At 40.6% G+C, this 15,688-nt stretch overlaps 1 protein-coding gene across 2 annotated transcripts in view; it reads right to left on the reverse strand.

Annotated features, from left to right (window-relative positions):
* The window catches only part of APBB1IP (amyloid beta precursor protein binding family B member 1 interacting protein), a 114,722-nt gene that overhangs the window by 62,686 nt on the left and 36,348 nt on the right, over window positions 1-15,688 (reverse strand). Inside the window, exons 1-2 of one of the 2 annotated variants that reach the window (XM_077153451.1) lie at window positions 2,494-4,359; window positions 2,199-2,270 (exon numbers count right to left, since the gene is read on the reverse strand). In XM_077153451.1, the coding sequence (XP_077009566.1) occupies window positions 2,199-2,270 (72 nt within the window). In that variant the 5' untranslated portion in view covers window positions 2,494-4,359. Of the gene's footprint in view, window positions 1-2,198; window positions 2,271-2,493; window positions 4,360-15,688 lie in introns of those variants that run through there. The other variant, XM_077153445.1, reaches the window with a different exon arrangement.

The following is a 15,688-nucleotide window of genomic DNA, read 5'->3' on the forward strand; positions in this document are numbered from 1 at the left end:
TGATGCTGACTTACAATCCTTTAACCAAATTTCCCCCATTTAAAATTTCTTTATTTTTATTTATTGGTCAGTTGAACAATACATATTTTTGCAACTTTTCGAGAAATGCATCAGTGCATTATACTTTTAAGACTATGCCTACCAAAGAATACAGAAAAATAAATAAGTGAAGAGAGAGAGAGAGAGAGAGAGGAGGGAGGACAGGAGGGAGGGAAAGGAGGAAAAGAGAACGATAAAGCAATCAGGACAGCATGTTGTTAAAAATGAAAAATCTGGGAGAAAGTAAATGGGAGTTTTTTTGTACTATTCTTTCAATTTTTCTGCCAGCTTGAAATTATTTCAAAATAAGTTAAAAATCACATTATCTCCTTATAGTTCCCTTTAATTTTTGCTTATTTGGGACATTAGGAAACCTCAGGCCAAACCACCCCTCCCAACCACACCCCATTTCCAAGAAGAGAATTGGCACAAAATCCACAAATGGAGATCAAAATATTGGCTTTCCTAATGAGTGGGAAAAGACCCAGTACCCTGAAAGGGTATCTAACGATGGCCGGATTGAAGAACAGATTCTAGACCCAAGCACAGAGCAGAGCCCCTACCCTCCCCTGCTGCCCGGAGCCCCTGCCCACCGGGGGGTCTGTGCCCGCCACGCCGGCCCTGTGCCCGCAGCTCCTGGAGCCTCCCTCACCGGGACAGACAGACACAGGGCCTCAGGAGCTCTTTCCTGCTTTCGAGTTATTGCAACAAGACTCAACCGTGCTCGGATGAGAACCCCAGTCTCCCACCAGACAGCACCGAGCCCCTCTCAGTGCCAGAGCGAGCACTGGGGAAGACAGCCCAGGGTGCTCGCTGGAACCCTCTCCCTGCTGGGGAAGAAAGAAAACGTCCTCTCGTCTACACACACATGGTCACCGGCCAGACACTCACTTTTTGACTAGCCTATGAGCTCATATTTTATCTCTTCTTTCACAGAATCCAAACTTCTTGAATTTAATTTTGGAAAATAAAGAAGATGCTAATTAAGATTTGTTTCCTTTTTCTAGGATAAATATATATTTTTTTCAGAACAGACTGTTCTCTCCATATTCTGTGGAAAAGTTTTAAAAGTCCCTATCATATAGGAATATCAGCTTACTCTTCTCTAGGTATTTTGTGCAGGTGGTGATGAGCTGACAGCCCTCTGAAGAGAGCAGGTGCCTGAGCAAAGGCCCCTTGCTGTCAAATGCCCTTGTGGGACAGGTGCTCTCCATCTGGGGTGGGGCCGTTGGCTGGCAGGTGTGCCCAGGTCGGGGAGGGCTCTAAGTCAGCAGGTGCTGGCACCGGCAGCATTTCTCACAGCTGCAGCCTGTGGCTGAGGCTCAGGGAGATGACGTCCTGACAGTCTTATAGGGGCTCCACTGTAACTCCCACCTAGTCCCTTAGATGCTAGCAGCTCCTCAAAGGTTGGTAAAGAATCATACCTAAAGATCACAACAGTTTTTTTGGCTAGTCTTTACATGAGAAACTGCAGGAGAAGATGTGCAGTGGAGGGTGGTGGGACTTTCCTCCCTGGGTTTCAGATTGAGCATGATGAGCAGATGCCTTTCCACGACAGAGCACGGGAAATGAATGTGTTAAATTAAACGAACTCAGAAGGGAATAATCAGGAAGAAGCTTTATTCACCCCTCCACCACTGTCACAGTTACACCAGAAATATATAATATTGTCAATCTCCAGTTGTTTTTTAATTAAAAGATAGTTCACGCTCTGTTAAAAATCACATTCTGTATAGCTTTCACAATGTGGCCGTGTGACTGTGAAAACCTTGTGTCTGATGCTCCTTTTATCTACCGTATCAACAGATGAGTAAAACTATGGAATAAAAATAAACAATAGGGGGAACAAATGTTAAAATAAATTTAGATTGCAATGCTAGTGATCAATGAAAGGAAGGGGTAAAGGGTATGGTATGTATGAATTTTTTTCTATTGTCTTTTTAGTTCTTTTTTTGAATCAATGCAAATGTTTAAGAAATGATCATCATGATGAATATGCAACCATGTGACGATATTGTGAATTACTGATATATATGTAGAAGTTAAGAATGTTTGCGTTTGTTTGTTGCTCTATTTTTTTAAAAATTAAAAAATTAATTAAAAAAAATCACATTCTGTTATGTCTTTTCCCAGTTTGAAAGTAGAAAAGGTGAATTTACCTGTGTCAGAAGATCCATCTCTCCCAGCAAATTGCTGAACATTTGGTCTATGTCATCGCTTGATTCGCCCATCTGAAAAAGGAGGACATCAGACATAAATGATCTACTAAGAACCTGAGCCTCGGATAAATGTCCCATCTCTTTCTTTTCCAAGGGCCCTAACCACAGGCAGGTAAGTCCAGAAAAGGAAGCTGGAGAGAGGAAAGTTCTTGTCAGCTCCAAATTCCAAGCTTGCTCTCTCCAATCTGGTTTGGCCCAAGGTGGAGCTAAACCTGGGGACTGCCTTTGCATATACCTGGCCACGTGGGAGCCTGCGTCTCTCCACCGGCTCAGACGGAAGATGTGAACCAGAACAGAAGTAAAGCTCGTTTCTCCCATTCTGTTTTTCCAAATAATTCTAATCTCTTTGGGGACAAGTAGATAAAGTACATTATCAGGAATCCAACTCACCATTGGACACTTTTACTACAAAAGGACAAAACAGCTCACCATGAATAAATGTGTCCTGGAGACGCAGGACATCAGTGCCACTTAAAAACGTCACAAAGAGGATATGGCAAGAGTGATTAAACAGATTTACCAAATGATTCCCTGCTTTACAAAGGATATTTCTGAAGCAACAGTTTTTGATGCATTTATTCAGAAGTGTTGGGGTGACAGATACTTAGAACTCAAGGTCAAGTGAAAAAACAATAAAGATGGAAATGACACATTTTTTATATTATAACCTTTCTTTGCCTAACCCAAATGAAGCAATTGTCCAAGAGAGGAAAAGACTTGTGAAAAAATAGGGGCTGAGCCGTGTAACTGGCTGTTTTCTTTCAACATTTTGCAAGGCTGGATTATGAAATAAGGAGACTTGACTTAGTCTCCTCAGCCACGAATCGGCAGCATGCTGTTTGGCAATGAGACTCAATGACTTCATCTGTAGTTGATCCAGCTGGGTAACTGCTGAGACCCCCAGGCCCTGGAAGCACTGTTGATGAACACCAATTATAACTCAAGCTAAGAAGGCTGGAGAATGGAGAGGACCTGGCTGTATTAACTGAGCCAAGCAACATTTCCACGAGTGTGCATATGTGTGTGTTGGAGTTTTAATCTTTTTATACCAAAACTTTTAAACATATACAAGAGAATAATACAAATTTCATTTACCTACTGTCCGGCTTCAGCACCCACTCATGACTGATTTTTAAAATTTGAGTTTGTAAATCTATCTTTATCTTCCCTCAATAGATTAGGATGAAGTAAATATAATGCTTCCATAAATACTTAAGTGTGTAGCTATAAGAGATAACGATTTTAAAAATCATAACCATAATACTACTCTCTGTGTGTGTATATGTGTATATTTTTAAAATAAAGTGGCTAAAATAGGCAAAGGCAAGGCAGACCTATCTTTCCTTGAATAAATTCTCTTGAAAATGCATCCTCCTTTTAACTCGACTTCAAACTAACACATCAGCAGTAACACACTTTCATTTTGAGTAATTTTAGCTTGACTTTCTTTGTCCCACCATAAAATATGTATATAAATTATCTTTGCCAGCCTGAATTAGCTTCCTTAAGAATAACCCAAATGATTTAAAAAAGGTAAAGGGATGTAAGAATGATGATGACAATAATGCTTATTATTAACACCTACCATTTTCCTAAAACTATTCTATAAAGACAGAATTTATATTAAAGCCATTGAGAAACCTGATGGCTTTACCCTGCACAATGGGATTTTTACAGCCAAAAGGGCTGCTGATGTAAAATCCATTTTGGCTGAATCCCTTCATCTCCCACCAATATCCACCCTGCAAAGCTAGTGCTTACTCATCTCAAATTATCTTCAACAAGAATGAGCTGAGAATTAACATCAAGGGATTGAGAGAAACTTCTCGAACAAAGGGGGAAGAGTGAAATGAGACTAAGTGTCAATGGCTGAGAGATTCTAAACAGAGTCCAGAGGTTATCCTGGAGGTTATCCTTACGTATTAAGTAGATATCACCTTGTTGTTCAAGATGTAGTAGAGAGGTTGCCAGAAAATGTAGAGCTGTGTTCCAGTAGCCATGTTTCTTGATGATGATTGAACAATGATATAGCTTTCACAATGAGACTCTGTGAATGTGAAAACCTTGTGTCTGATGCTCCTTTTATCTACTATATCAACAGAAGAGTAGAACATATGGAATAAAAATAAATAATAGGGGGAACAAATGTTAAAATAAATTTAGTTTGAAATGCTAGTGGTAAATGAAAGTGAGGGGTAAGGGGTATGGTATGTATAATCTTTTTTTTCTCTGTTATCATTTTATTTCTTTTTCTGTTGTCTTTTTATTTCTTTTTCTAAATAGATGCAAATATTCTAAGAAATGATGAATATGCAACAATGTGATGATATTAAGAATTACTGATTGTATGTGTAGAATGGAATGATAGCTTAATGTTTTGTTTGTTGTTAATTTTTTTAATTGATAAAAAAGGTTATAAAATTATCTTCAACAGTTATATTGGGTTTATCACTTAGGAATCCTAATGTAATGAAATCTTCTTACTTAATTTTCCCACCACGTTTTCACCTCTCCTAATTTTAAGAAGGAAAAAATATGTATTTTCCCTTCTACACAACTTTACCATCTCTGTTGAATAAGACTGAGAGAAGTAAATTAATTCTTTTTTGCTTTCCTTCTAGGCTCTCCCACTTGTGAAATGTACTTTGGGCTACCGACACTGAGTACATTCGACAGTCATTTCAAGTTTTAAATGCTGCATGTTTTCTACTGGAGGGAGGATGTTGGAATTGTGTACTGATTTTCCAGAACATCCCATCTGGCTCCCAGTGGGGAAGGTGCCGTGAGGGATCCCGAGTAGCTGTGGCTGGGCTGGCCCGAGGGACTGAGCAGAACAAGAGCGGTCTGTGATGTCAGGGGCAAGCCAGTTCTGGGCAGCAGTGCCCCTGTACACACCAGGGGAACTGCACCACGGGGCGCTGCCTCCTACGGTGGCTGGGAGAAAGCACCGCAAACTGGGCGGCTAAAAACAACAGAATTTATGCACTTGCGGTTCCAGAGACTAGAGTCCGAAATTAAGGTGCTGGCTATTGGGGCACGCGCCCTGCAAAACCTCCAGGAAAAGCCTCCCTAGGTGACTCATCTTAACTCATCACATCTGCAAAGACTCTATTTCCAAATAAGGCCCCATTCACAGACACACAGGCTAGATCCTGAATGTAACTTTTCTGGGGGTCCAATTCAACCCACAACACCATGGGACAGGAAGGCTCAGGTCCAAGGAAGCCATTCAGTAAATGCTCAGGGGTCAGAGCATCCCAGGCAGGCAGGGACGTGCTCAGGTGCAGAGGTGACAGCTGAGGCAGAGAACACAGGTGCAGGGTCAGAACATCCCAGGCAGGCAGGTGCGTGCTCAGGTGCAGAGGTGACAGCTGAGGCAGAGAACACAGGTGCAGGGTCAGAGCATCCCAGGCAGGCAGGGACGTGCTCAGGTGCAGAGGTGACAGCTGAGGCAGAGAACACAGGTGCAGGGTCAGAGCACCCCAGGCAGGCAGAGTGGCCTGTTGGGTCTTTATCAGAGGGAGAAGAAGGAAAGAGGGCAGCAGGTGGCCCCTGTCTCTGACAGAGGAGTCTGTGCTGGGATTTGTTCACATATGGTCTTTCCCCCTCTATCACTTACAAAATATCTGAATTGTACCCTCCCTTCTTCAACTAATCTACCAAGTGGATGAAGCTCTTTAAGCCAACAAAATACCATGGTTTCATGAATAATTAGTCTGCTATTAAAAACTTGTAACTGATTTTTCATTCATTACTTTCATAAGAGGAAATTAGCAGAACAAACAATATAATTCCAGAACTCCCCCTGTGAGTTTATTTTCATTGGAATATTATGCAATATAATAATGTGACAAAGTAAAGGCATCCTTGAGAGTAATTATTATCAACAGGGAAGGTTAAGAGAAAGAGTTAGTGTTAACCTATTTTGAATTTTTCATAAGAGAAAAGTAATTTATTCGACGTGGAAAATACAAATTGGTTTATTGACCTCAAACCTGCTGACCAATGTCAGGAGCAAATTTAGAGGAACCGAAGGCGATGCTAGCAGGAAAAAGCCTGTTTTCTCTTGAACTACTAGATTTGGAAAAACACAAAAATGATGAAGAATAAATTATTGAAAGAAAACATGATATCTTGAGTCAGAAAAACTTACTGAACTCAATGACCTTAATTTCTCAGGCTGTCCACACCACTGGTACAACAGCAGGTGGGGACCATGCCAGGTCTACCTAAGATGAAAATAACTCAGAACTTTCTGACAGTACATCTGGCGACTTCTCCTGAAATGCCACACTCATGTGTTGAAATCTTTCTCTCTCTCCTTTCATTTTCCCTTTCATTCTGTTGATACCGAATTGTTAAAAAGAATTACCAGGAGCTGCAAGGGTAGGTCAGCGGAAGAATTCTCACCTGCCATGCGAGAAACCTGGGTTCTATTCCCAGTCCATGCATTTCCCCAAAACAAACAAGCAAGCAAAACAAACAAACAAAAAACCAGAAGGTCCAATAAATGTTGCTGCAATAATGGGATACTCATATGGAAAAATGATGAAATGTGACCCTGCCATACAGCATACAAAAAAAAAAGGAATTACCATCAAAATAATGCTATAAATTAGTAGGCATAACTAAATATGCTACTGGATGAACCAGTTTCATCCTTGATGAAAGTTGAGATATTTTCATGAAGGACTCAACACACATTTTTATTAATCTGTACATTTAATTTTACTAATTCGTAAATTTACGTGTTTACTCTCCCCAAAAGAAAGACTTATTCTGAGAGTGGGATAGTACATAGATTGCATAAACACTCACACATAAACATGAGAAAATAGGGCTGTGTCTATTTATATGTGCGGTATTTTCCACAGGTCAAAATAAAGACTAGAGAAAGAGAAAACACCCATCCATGAGAGCTAAAAGTGTCTAGGGTTGGCAGCCCCAAAGAGCTGGGGTGCAAAGTCATAATGAAGCAACTTATTGCAAGACAAGCAATGTCCATGCCACAACCACATGGAGATAAGCCATTTATGAGTATACCACGTCTGAGTTCACTTTGTGTTCTGGGAAGAATGGGAAGTCGTGGATGAAAAGAAAATTGGAAAGGTACTTTATCAGAGAGGTTTTGTTGTTTATTTTTATGCCTGTGTGTGTGGGTGGGTGGGGTGGGGTGCAGGTGAGTGATGAGATGGTTGAGGCTGCACACCCAGGCTGAAAGCCCGCCTTAAATTTCCTGAACCACAATGGGAATTTTCCTTCACGATCAGTATTTCCCCAACACTCAGATGTCTAAGCCTCAGACTTGTTTTGTTTTTAAATTTTATTGAGGCAACATGCATGCAAATAACCTAATATTTCTCATTTTAGTCACTTTCACGTATATAATTAAGCGGCATTACTTACACTCACGATGCTTCACAATGCTGTGCTATCTTTACTACCATCCATTACCAAGACCTTTCCAACACCCCAAACAGAAACTCTGTACCCACTGGGCAGAAATTCCCTGTCCACCTTTGTTTTATCATCAAATAGCTTCTCTTCTCTGTGGACATAAATTTCACATATAAACTTTGAATGCTCTACCCTCAGTGCTGATATACGCGTGTAACAGGAGATTTATTGATACCTGTGGCAAAGGCAACCTGACCCATTTAACTCACTTTGGATGGAGGTCCCACTGCCCTTCAGATGAGCCACTCCAGCCATGGTTGGGACCCACCTCAGGGGCCCTCAGTGAAGTCAGACCTTGGATCAGAGTAGCTCCACCAAAGTTCCTTGGTTTTAAGGAATTCCCTGTTTGGTATGTTTAGCACAGGTCTTTCGAGGAGAAACAACCTACCTTGGACTTAACCTTGATGCTATAATAACAAACTACCATCCTATGCTCTGGAGAGCGGTCAGGTGAGAGCTCGAGGTCCTTGGTTGATTCTTTCTTCTGAGATGAAGACAATGATGACTCCAGCTGTAAGGGTGGCCAGCTTTAGCTGGGAAGGCACCTTGCTGGAGCTTTCTACCTGACTATTTCCTCTCCAGCTTCATGGCTGACCTGAACTAATGAGCCAGCAAATGCGTTGGTGGGCCAGCAGGTCTTACAGAGGACACCCTTGTCTCTGTAGAACAACATGGGAGGAGCAAATCAGTAATTTCCTTTTTTTTTTTTTTTCACATGGGCAGGCACTGGGAAATGAACCCGTGATTTCCTTTTTCTTGGGGTGGATGGCCTGAAGCAAACCGAAGTCCTTGTATCTCTTCTCAAAGGATTTTCTCTTCATATGGTCCTTGGTTCTTTAACCATCTGGAGTTTAAGAACTTTTATGCCCTTATTTTTCCTTTTGTGTCTTGGCAAGTAGAAAGAGAAGGTACTGTGACACATTTTTGAAATGCCCATTTTCTTCTATATCAAGCAGTCAAGTTGGAAGTCAAAGTTATTCAATCTCCATCCTTGATGCTTCCATGAATTTAACAGGGGACTTGAGAGACTGCTTTGAGAAATGTTACATCCAAAGGTTATCTTTAGATCCATGCTCTCATTTTAGCTTATGTATTCAGAAAAACAGATGTCTCCCAGACAAAAGAATCAGGGTTTTAAAAAAATTATTATAACTGGCTTCTTACAGTAAGAATGAAAAACTAGTATATTTGTATAATTCAGTGATGGCATAGAGATGGGCAAATTTCTAATTAACTGACAAAGAATTTCCATCTATTGAAAAGCCAAGTTTTGTTTTATTATGTCTATAAAAATAAAACATGGTCAATATAGAAAATTTCGAAGTGCATAAAGTATACAAAGAAGAAACAATTCACACTATGGAGCTCTTTAATAATAAAATATTGTCATTGTGGAGTTAGAGGGCAAAAATCACTTAAACCTGAGTTAGAGTACAGGCCAGACTCTGCTTTTGAAGTGGAATGCCATCCAGGCTGGTATCTGAACTAGAAAATAAGTGCACTTAAGAAACTCACAGAACTTAAGCTTAGGAATTCCTCATATCAAAAAGGAGATTTGCCCAATTAGTAAAGATAATTCAAAGATGATGCCATGCCAGTTGGCTATCCCTCTCAGCTCTCTATGTCCTACCTCTGTGTCAAGTTAGATAAACAGAAAGTAACAGGGACGCAGAATTCATTTCATCCGTGGTCTTCTCGTCTGTCTCCTCTCCCCGGGCTCTCTCATTCTTCCCTGGATCCTAATTTGAATTCTGATTTCTGATGACTCCACAACCTGTATATCCAGCCCCAGTATTCTCCTGAGTTCCAGGCTCATATTTTCAATTGCTTAAAAAACATCTAATTTGTTATTCAACAGGCATTTCCAACTCAGCAGGGCCAGCTCATCACCCCCTCCTGCCTTCCTATCCTGGTTAATGGTCATCATGCATTAATTAGTTCAATAAAGAAACCTTGGCATAGTCTTTGACTTTCCCCAATTGCCCCCCCCCCAAACCCCCAACAGTCTTTCCCATGGAGTGCTGCCCCTTCCCTCCACCTCACTGACAGGCAGGAGTTGAGAATTCCTTCGGCTCACCCAGGCTCTCCTGCACTCTCCACCCTGGCCCCCATAATCCTCAACATCGGCCCTGCGAGTCTAGATCACTATCTGCACACGCCACTCCCTTGTTTATACACCTTTGCTGGCCACCCACGAGGACGTGGAGAGCATGCAATGGGCCTCAGCCTCTCAGTCAACATTCTTGATAATTTGTTCCAACCTACTTTCCAGGCGTCAGCTCTTGCTACTTAGGGTGCTTGACATTCCCTTGACAGGCATTTTCAGATTCTCTTTTTCTTTGTATATGCTACTCCTTTAAATACCATCCTCCACAAAATCCTATTTATCATTCAAACTCCATCTTGCTTGTCAACAGTTGAGTGGTTTTCTCATACCCCGTAAAGAGACTGGCTGCCCATTTCGCTTTGATAAAACTATTAGCGAACACTTACAACAAGGTAGTTAACCTTTGACAAGGGCCTCAGTTTCCTTCTCTGTAAAAGGGGATAGGAATAATAACAAATTCATAGGATCGTTGCGACGTTTAAACAGAGTTGCCTACAGTTCTTGGCATATGCACTCAGTGACAGCATTTGCCCTGCAGAACCATGCTCTTTTTGTTTCCATGTGAGGGTGTCTTACCCCACTAGGAGCTGTCATCAGGTAAGCATCAGGTCCTGGACATTTTTGTGTTTAGTTGTGGTTTGCTCACAGTCCAGGAGGGATGGGCTGCCAGACTGAGGGGAAGAGCAGGTCTCTAACTGCGGCGCCGGCTCTCCACCTGGTACCTGGACATAAGATTCCCGTTGCCTTTGGGGATGGGCCATTTTAGGGCTGACAGTCCTTAGAATCATCAAGTGCTTCATTTCCCCTAACCATAAATAAAAAGTCTACTTCTAAGCTGCTGTCACAGCTGCAGGTTTGTGGATCTTCCCTTACTGTGGCCTGGCTCTTTCTGATGGTTGTTTGGTGTTTCTCTTCTCTCAGTGCTGTCCAGGCGAGGAAACACCGCTATTTATACTGGTGAATTTGTTGCTAAGCACAGAAAGATTTGGCTGGGGTTTACACCTATTCAGGCCTGAATCAGTTTTAAGTCAAATACTTTAGTTGCTTTGAGAATAATCGAATAGCTACTGTGCAGCTTGGGTGAGATCATCAAGCTTCTTCTTTTCTAACTCAATAGTAAGTCAGTTAGCATTTCAGGTAATGAAATGCTAATTGACCATGATTTTTCAAACAAAAACAAGTGATATTTTTTATCTTATTCCTTTTTTTCCCACAGCAGTAGTCTAATTAGTTTTATCCCCACAAACCTAGAGTTATTCCTTACTTTAGAACAAAAACACAACAGTTCAATTATAGAGTAAAATGTGAGTTATCTATTGCTTCAATATATAATATACTTAAATGTTGTTTTGGTTTACTAAAGCTGCCATAATTAAATATACTGGAAATGGATTGGCTTTTTCAAAGCGGACATATTAAGTTACAGATTTACAGTCCTAAAGCCATGAAAATGTCTGAATTCAGAGAAAGACACCTTGACTCTGAAGAAAGGCTGGTGGCGTCCAGGGTTCCTCTGTCCCATGGGAGGCACATGGTGACATCTGTTGTCCTCTGCCAGCTTCTGGTTTCAAATGACTTTCTTAGCTCCTGTTTTCAGTGGGTTTCTCTCCAAGCAACTATGGTTCCTTATTTAGCTTCTCCAGGTAGACTCTTGAGTTTCATCTTAGCTTAGCATCTCCAAGCATCTGTATGTTGATTTCATCTCTATGGCAGCTCTGACCTCTCTCTCTTTCCATGAGCTCTTTTAAGGACTCCAGTAAACTAATTAAGACACACCTTGAATGGGCAGGATCACATATCCATGAAAATAATCAAATCAAACAGTCTCACCCTCAATTGGTGGGTCACATACACATGGAAACAATCTAATCAAAAGGTCCCACCCAACAATAGGTCTGCCCCCATAAGAGTGGATTAGAAGAACATGATTTTTCTCGGGTACATAACAGTTTCAAACCAGCATATATGTGTTTTGCTATTTATGCCACTGTCATGTGTTGAGTTTCAAAACAGAGGTTAGAATCTATATGTGCATGTATTTGCTGATATCACATTTTTAGTTTTTCATGTGTTTACATCTAAATTTGCTAATCCTTAAGAACAAAAATGAACACACAAGAACAGTCACATACTCCTTTGTTACAACAAGTATGCTAAAATTTTTTATTATGAACAGAATTTCAAGCATAATAGTATAGATTAAGGAATTTGATATGCTAAAATATGCATAAAACAAAATTTTCTACATTAAATAAGATATGTGACAATAAACATTAGAATTTTTCGTAAACTCAAAACAGTTGAAAATAAAATAAATGAAAAGACTACTTTTCATACAGGTTTAAAAAGTGTTAATACTTTCAAAGGTTTTTAAGACTTTTCTCTTCTTGTGATTGTCGATTCTTGACTTTACATAAATGATATATTTACAGTGGCAAAATGAGAAAAGTTGTGCTATTTAAATTTTGATAAGAAGCGTCTCTGTGAAGCTTCTGTTCTCTTCTGGCATCAGAGTAAGACATTATGGACTCATGGATGGTCTTAGCTCATTTGAAAGTTGCAAAACTCACTTTGCGACTGCGCTCTTAGGCAGTCTTCACTTGAATTGAGGTATTGATGGAATACCAGACTGAAAACTTTTAGAGCAGTGAGGATTAAAAGAAAAGCAGAATTGTGGCTGAACTTTAAAAAAATGAATCAGTAAAGAATGTATAAAAATGACTTTCCAAGCATTCAAACAAATATCTGTAAATAATATTCAGGCAGGTTAGAAATGGCCTTCAGTGCACCACTGCAGCAGCTGCCATGCATCTACCACGGAGAAAAATCTTTGCCTGTGGCTTCTCTGACAAGCTGTGGGTTGAGACACATGAATCTTCCCCCCCACCTTCTGCCTGATAAAAATAAAAGTCAAAGCTCCTAACAGTTAGGTGTTCTCTGTCTGGCCAGGGGCTGCCTTAATACACTTTGCGTGTATTAACTGATCATGCTCCTTTTTCACAACCAAAGACACTTTTATTTCCCCCATTTTACAGATAAGGAAACTGAGGCAGCAGAGATTCAATAACTTGCCCCAAGTAACACAACTGAAGTCAGCCAACAAATATTTCCTGGCCCCAGGCATTCTCCTAGGCTTAAACAAACTTCTGTAAGATTTTCCTCTGTGAATTTTCCATAACTGGATTTCTCCCTGTTAAGGTGCCAAAGGTTAAATATGTAGACCTTATCCATAGACTGTACATCTCTCCACTGGGAAGATTTAAAAAAAGATGTTTGAATCTTTGTACCAAGACCGTTATTATTATTATTATTTTTTAACCATCATATCGTCATGTATTTCTTAGCACAGGTTGCCAGTGTTTATCTACAGCTAGTTTGCCAGAGCAAAAATATAACCAGAATGAATGAAAAGAGAAAGGTTCAAAAGTCTGAGACTCTGCCAATATCCATTTGCTTTGATATTTTTATAATTTTTAACTTAAAAAAAAATAGCCAGCTATGCTGATGTTTAAAGGAAAAAAAAGTCAAACCAAATATGACAACTACAGATATAGGAGAACATTGAAAAATAATCTGTCCACAATAGGGGTCACACTCAGGGAGAACTGTCCCCAAATGACCACCAGGACAGCAGGAAGTAGCTGATGGTATGCTGGGATTGGAAAATGCTCTACAGTATTGCTTTTACCTGATTCCTCAGTAGAGTATTTTTTCAAAATGCCATGAAAGCACCATCAAGAGGAAGTGGTTCGCTGAACGACACACCACATGGCTAAATGCTCTTGCAACGTGTGTGTGCTAGGGGCCGGGGAGCTAAAACTTCCGTGTAACGTAAAACAGGAAACAGAAGTACCTCTAAAATTACCCATATCAAATAATTTACACAACAAAGAGCGAAGATGGAGAAATCTCTGAGGCCAACGTAACCAGCTGAGCACAGTACACCTGCAATCCTCAAACATTTTCAGAAATAGGTTAACGAGCAATTACTCAATTAACAGGCTAATTGAACAACACAGACCCACAGAACAAAAGAAATGTGTACGATGTTGTGTGTATCCATGTGTATCATGCTAAAGAAAGAGACAAGACAATAGGATGCTTTGAAAAATATCGTGATGCAAAAGTTACTTATCAAAATAACATTGGTAAACGAATATGTAATCATGAAACGGCAAGATTTATTTCAATAATTTAAAAAATACTAAGAGGGTGTTTTGAAATTGTTAGATTTTGACAGAGTGTAAACAAAATGAAAAGAGTTACCACGTTTTTAGGAAGTATGGGTTTTTTTTGCACGGGCAGGCATCAGGAATCGAACCCGGGTCTCTGGCATGGCAGGCGAAAACTCTGCCATTGAGCCACTGTCACTGTGCTGGTTTGAAAGGAAGTATGCCCCCTAAGAAAAGCCATGTTTTAATATAAGTCCCATTTCATAAAGGTAGAATAATCCCTATTCAATACTGTATATTTGAAACTGTAATGAGATCATCTCCCTGGTTGATGTGATTTAGTTAAGAATGGTTGTTAAACTGGATTAGGGGATGACATGTCTCCACCCATTTGAGTGGGTCTTGATTAGTTTCTGAAGTCCTATAAAAGAGGAAACATTTTGGAAAATGAGAGACTCAGAGAGGGCAGAGAATGCTGCAGCACCACGAAGCAGAGAGTCCATCAGCCAGTGACCTTTGGAGATGAAGAAGGAAAACGCCTCCCGGGGAGCTTCATGGAACCAGAAGCCAGGAGAGAAAGCTAGCAGATGACGCCGTATTTGCCATGTGCCCTTCCAGCTGAGAGAGAAGCCCTGACTGTGTTTGCCATGTGCCTTCTCACTTGAGAGAGAAACCTTGAACTTCATCGGCCTCCTTGAACCAAGGTATCTTTCCCTGGATGCCTTTGATTGGACATTACTATAGACTTGTTGTAATTGGGACATTTTCTTGGCCTTAGAACTATAAACTTGCAACTCATTAAATTCTCCCTTTTAAAAGCCATACCATTTCTGGTATATTGCATTCCAGCAGCTTGCAAACCAGAACAGTCGCACACCCTGAAAGTATGATTTTTAAATGTACTTATTTCCAAATTGCTTTGTTTTTGAATGAACATGGGATAGGGATGCAGCAGTGGAATATGCCTGGGTAAGTCCTGCTCTGAGGTAGGTGAGAAATGTGAAGGCTGAGTAAGGCCCGGAGCTCTGCCCAGGGCTCCAGTCAAAGCAGCAGGAGCCCCAGGGAAGCAGAGGGCAAATCAGGTGAGCCCAGCACACTTACGTCCACCCCTCCAGTGGCCTCTCTGCATCTCCAAGAAGCAGGCTATAGAGTAGTTTCACTTACATATATACGTGTGGGCAGGAAAGAGAGGTTTAAATCTCCAGACCTTCTTTAGTTCCTGTTTTATTCTATTTTTAAGCATTTATATAAGGAATGGGGAACTGTTCTACTGTGACATGAGACCAAAGTGAAACATAATTCACGTTTTTTTGAAGATGCGAAAATAGAAAATATTCTATTCGCTCACTTTATAAATAAAGACAGTAAACAAAACCCCTGGAAAGAGTTATCTGTATTCACCATCTCCTATGTGCCCCTATTTCCTCTGAATCTATCCCAGTTACACTTTTATTCCCACCATGTCACCAAACTGTTTTTGTCAAGATTACCGGTGACTTCATGTTGCTAGGTCTGATGGCTACTCTCAGTCATTCTCTTACTTAGCAGGTAACACTGTTGGTCTCTTCCTATTTGAAACATTCTCTTCATTGGGCTTCCAAGATGGCACCCTTTCCTGCCTTTCCTCCTTTGCTGAGGCTGAGTTTCCAGGGCTGCCACAAGTTACCACAAACTGAGTGGCTTAAAACAACAGA

Source organism: Tamandua tetradactyla, chromosome 1 (genome assembly GCF_023851605.1).
Source record: "Tamandua tetradactyla isolate mTamTet1 chromosome 1, mTamTet1.pri, whole genome shotgun sequence".
Lineage (NCBI taxonomy): Eukaryota > Metazoa > Chordata > Mammalia > Pilosa > Myrmecophagidae > Tamandua > Tamandua tetradactyla.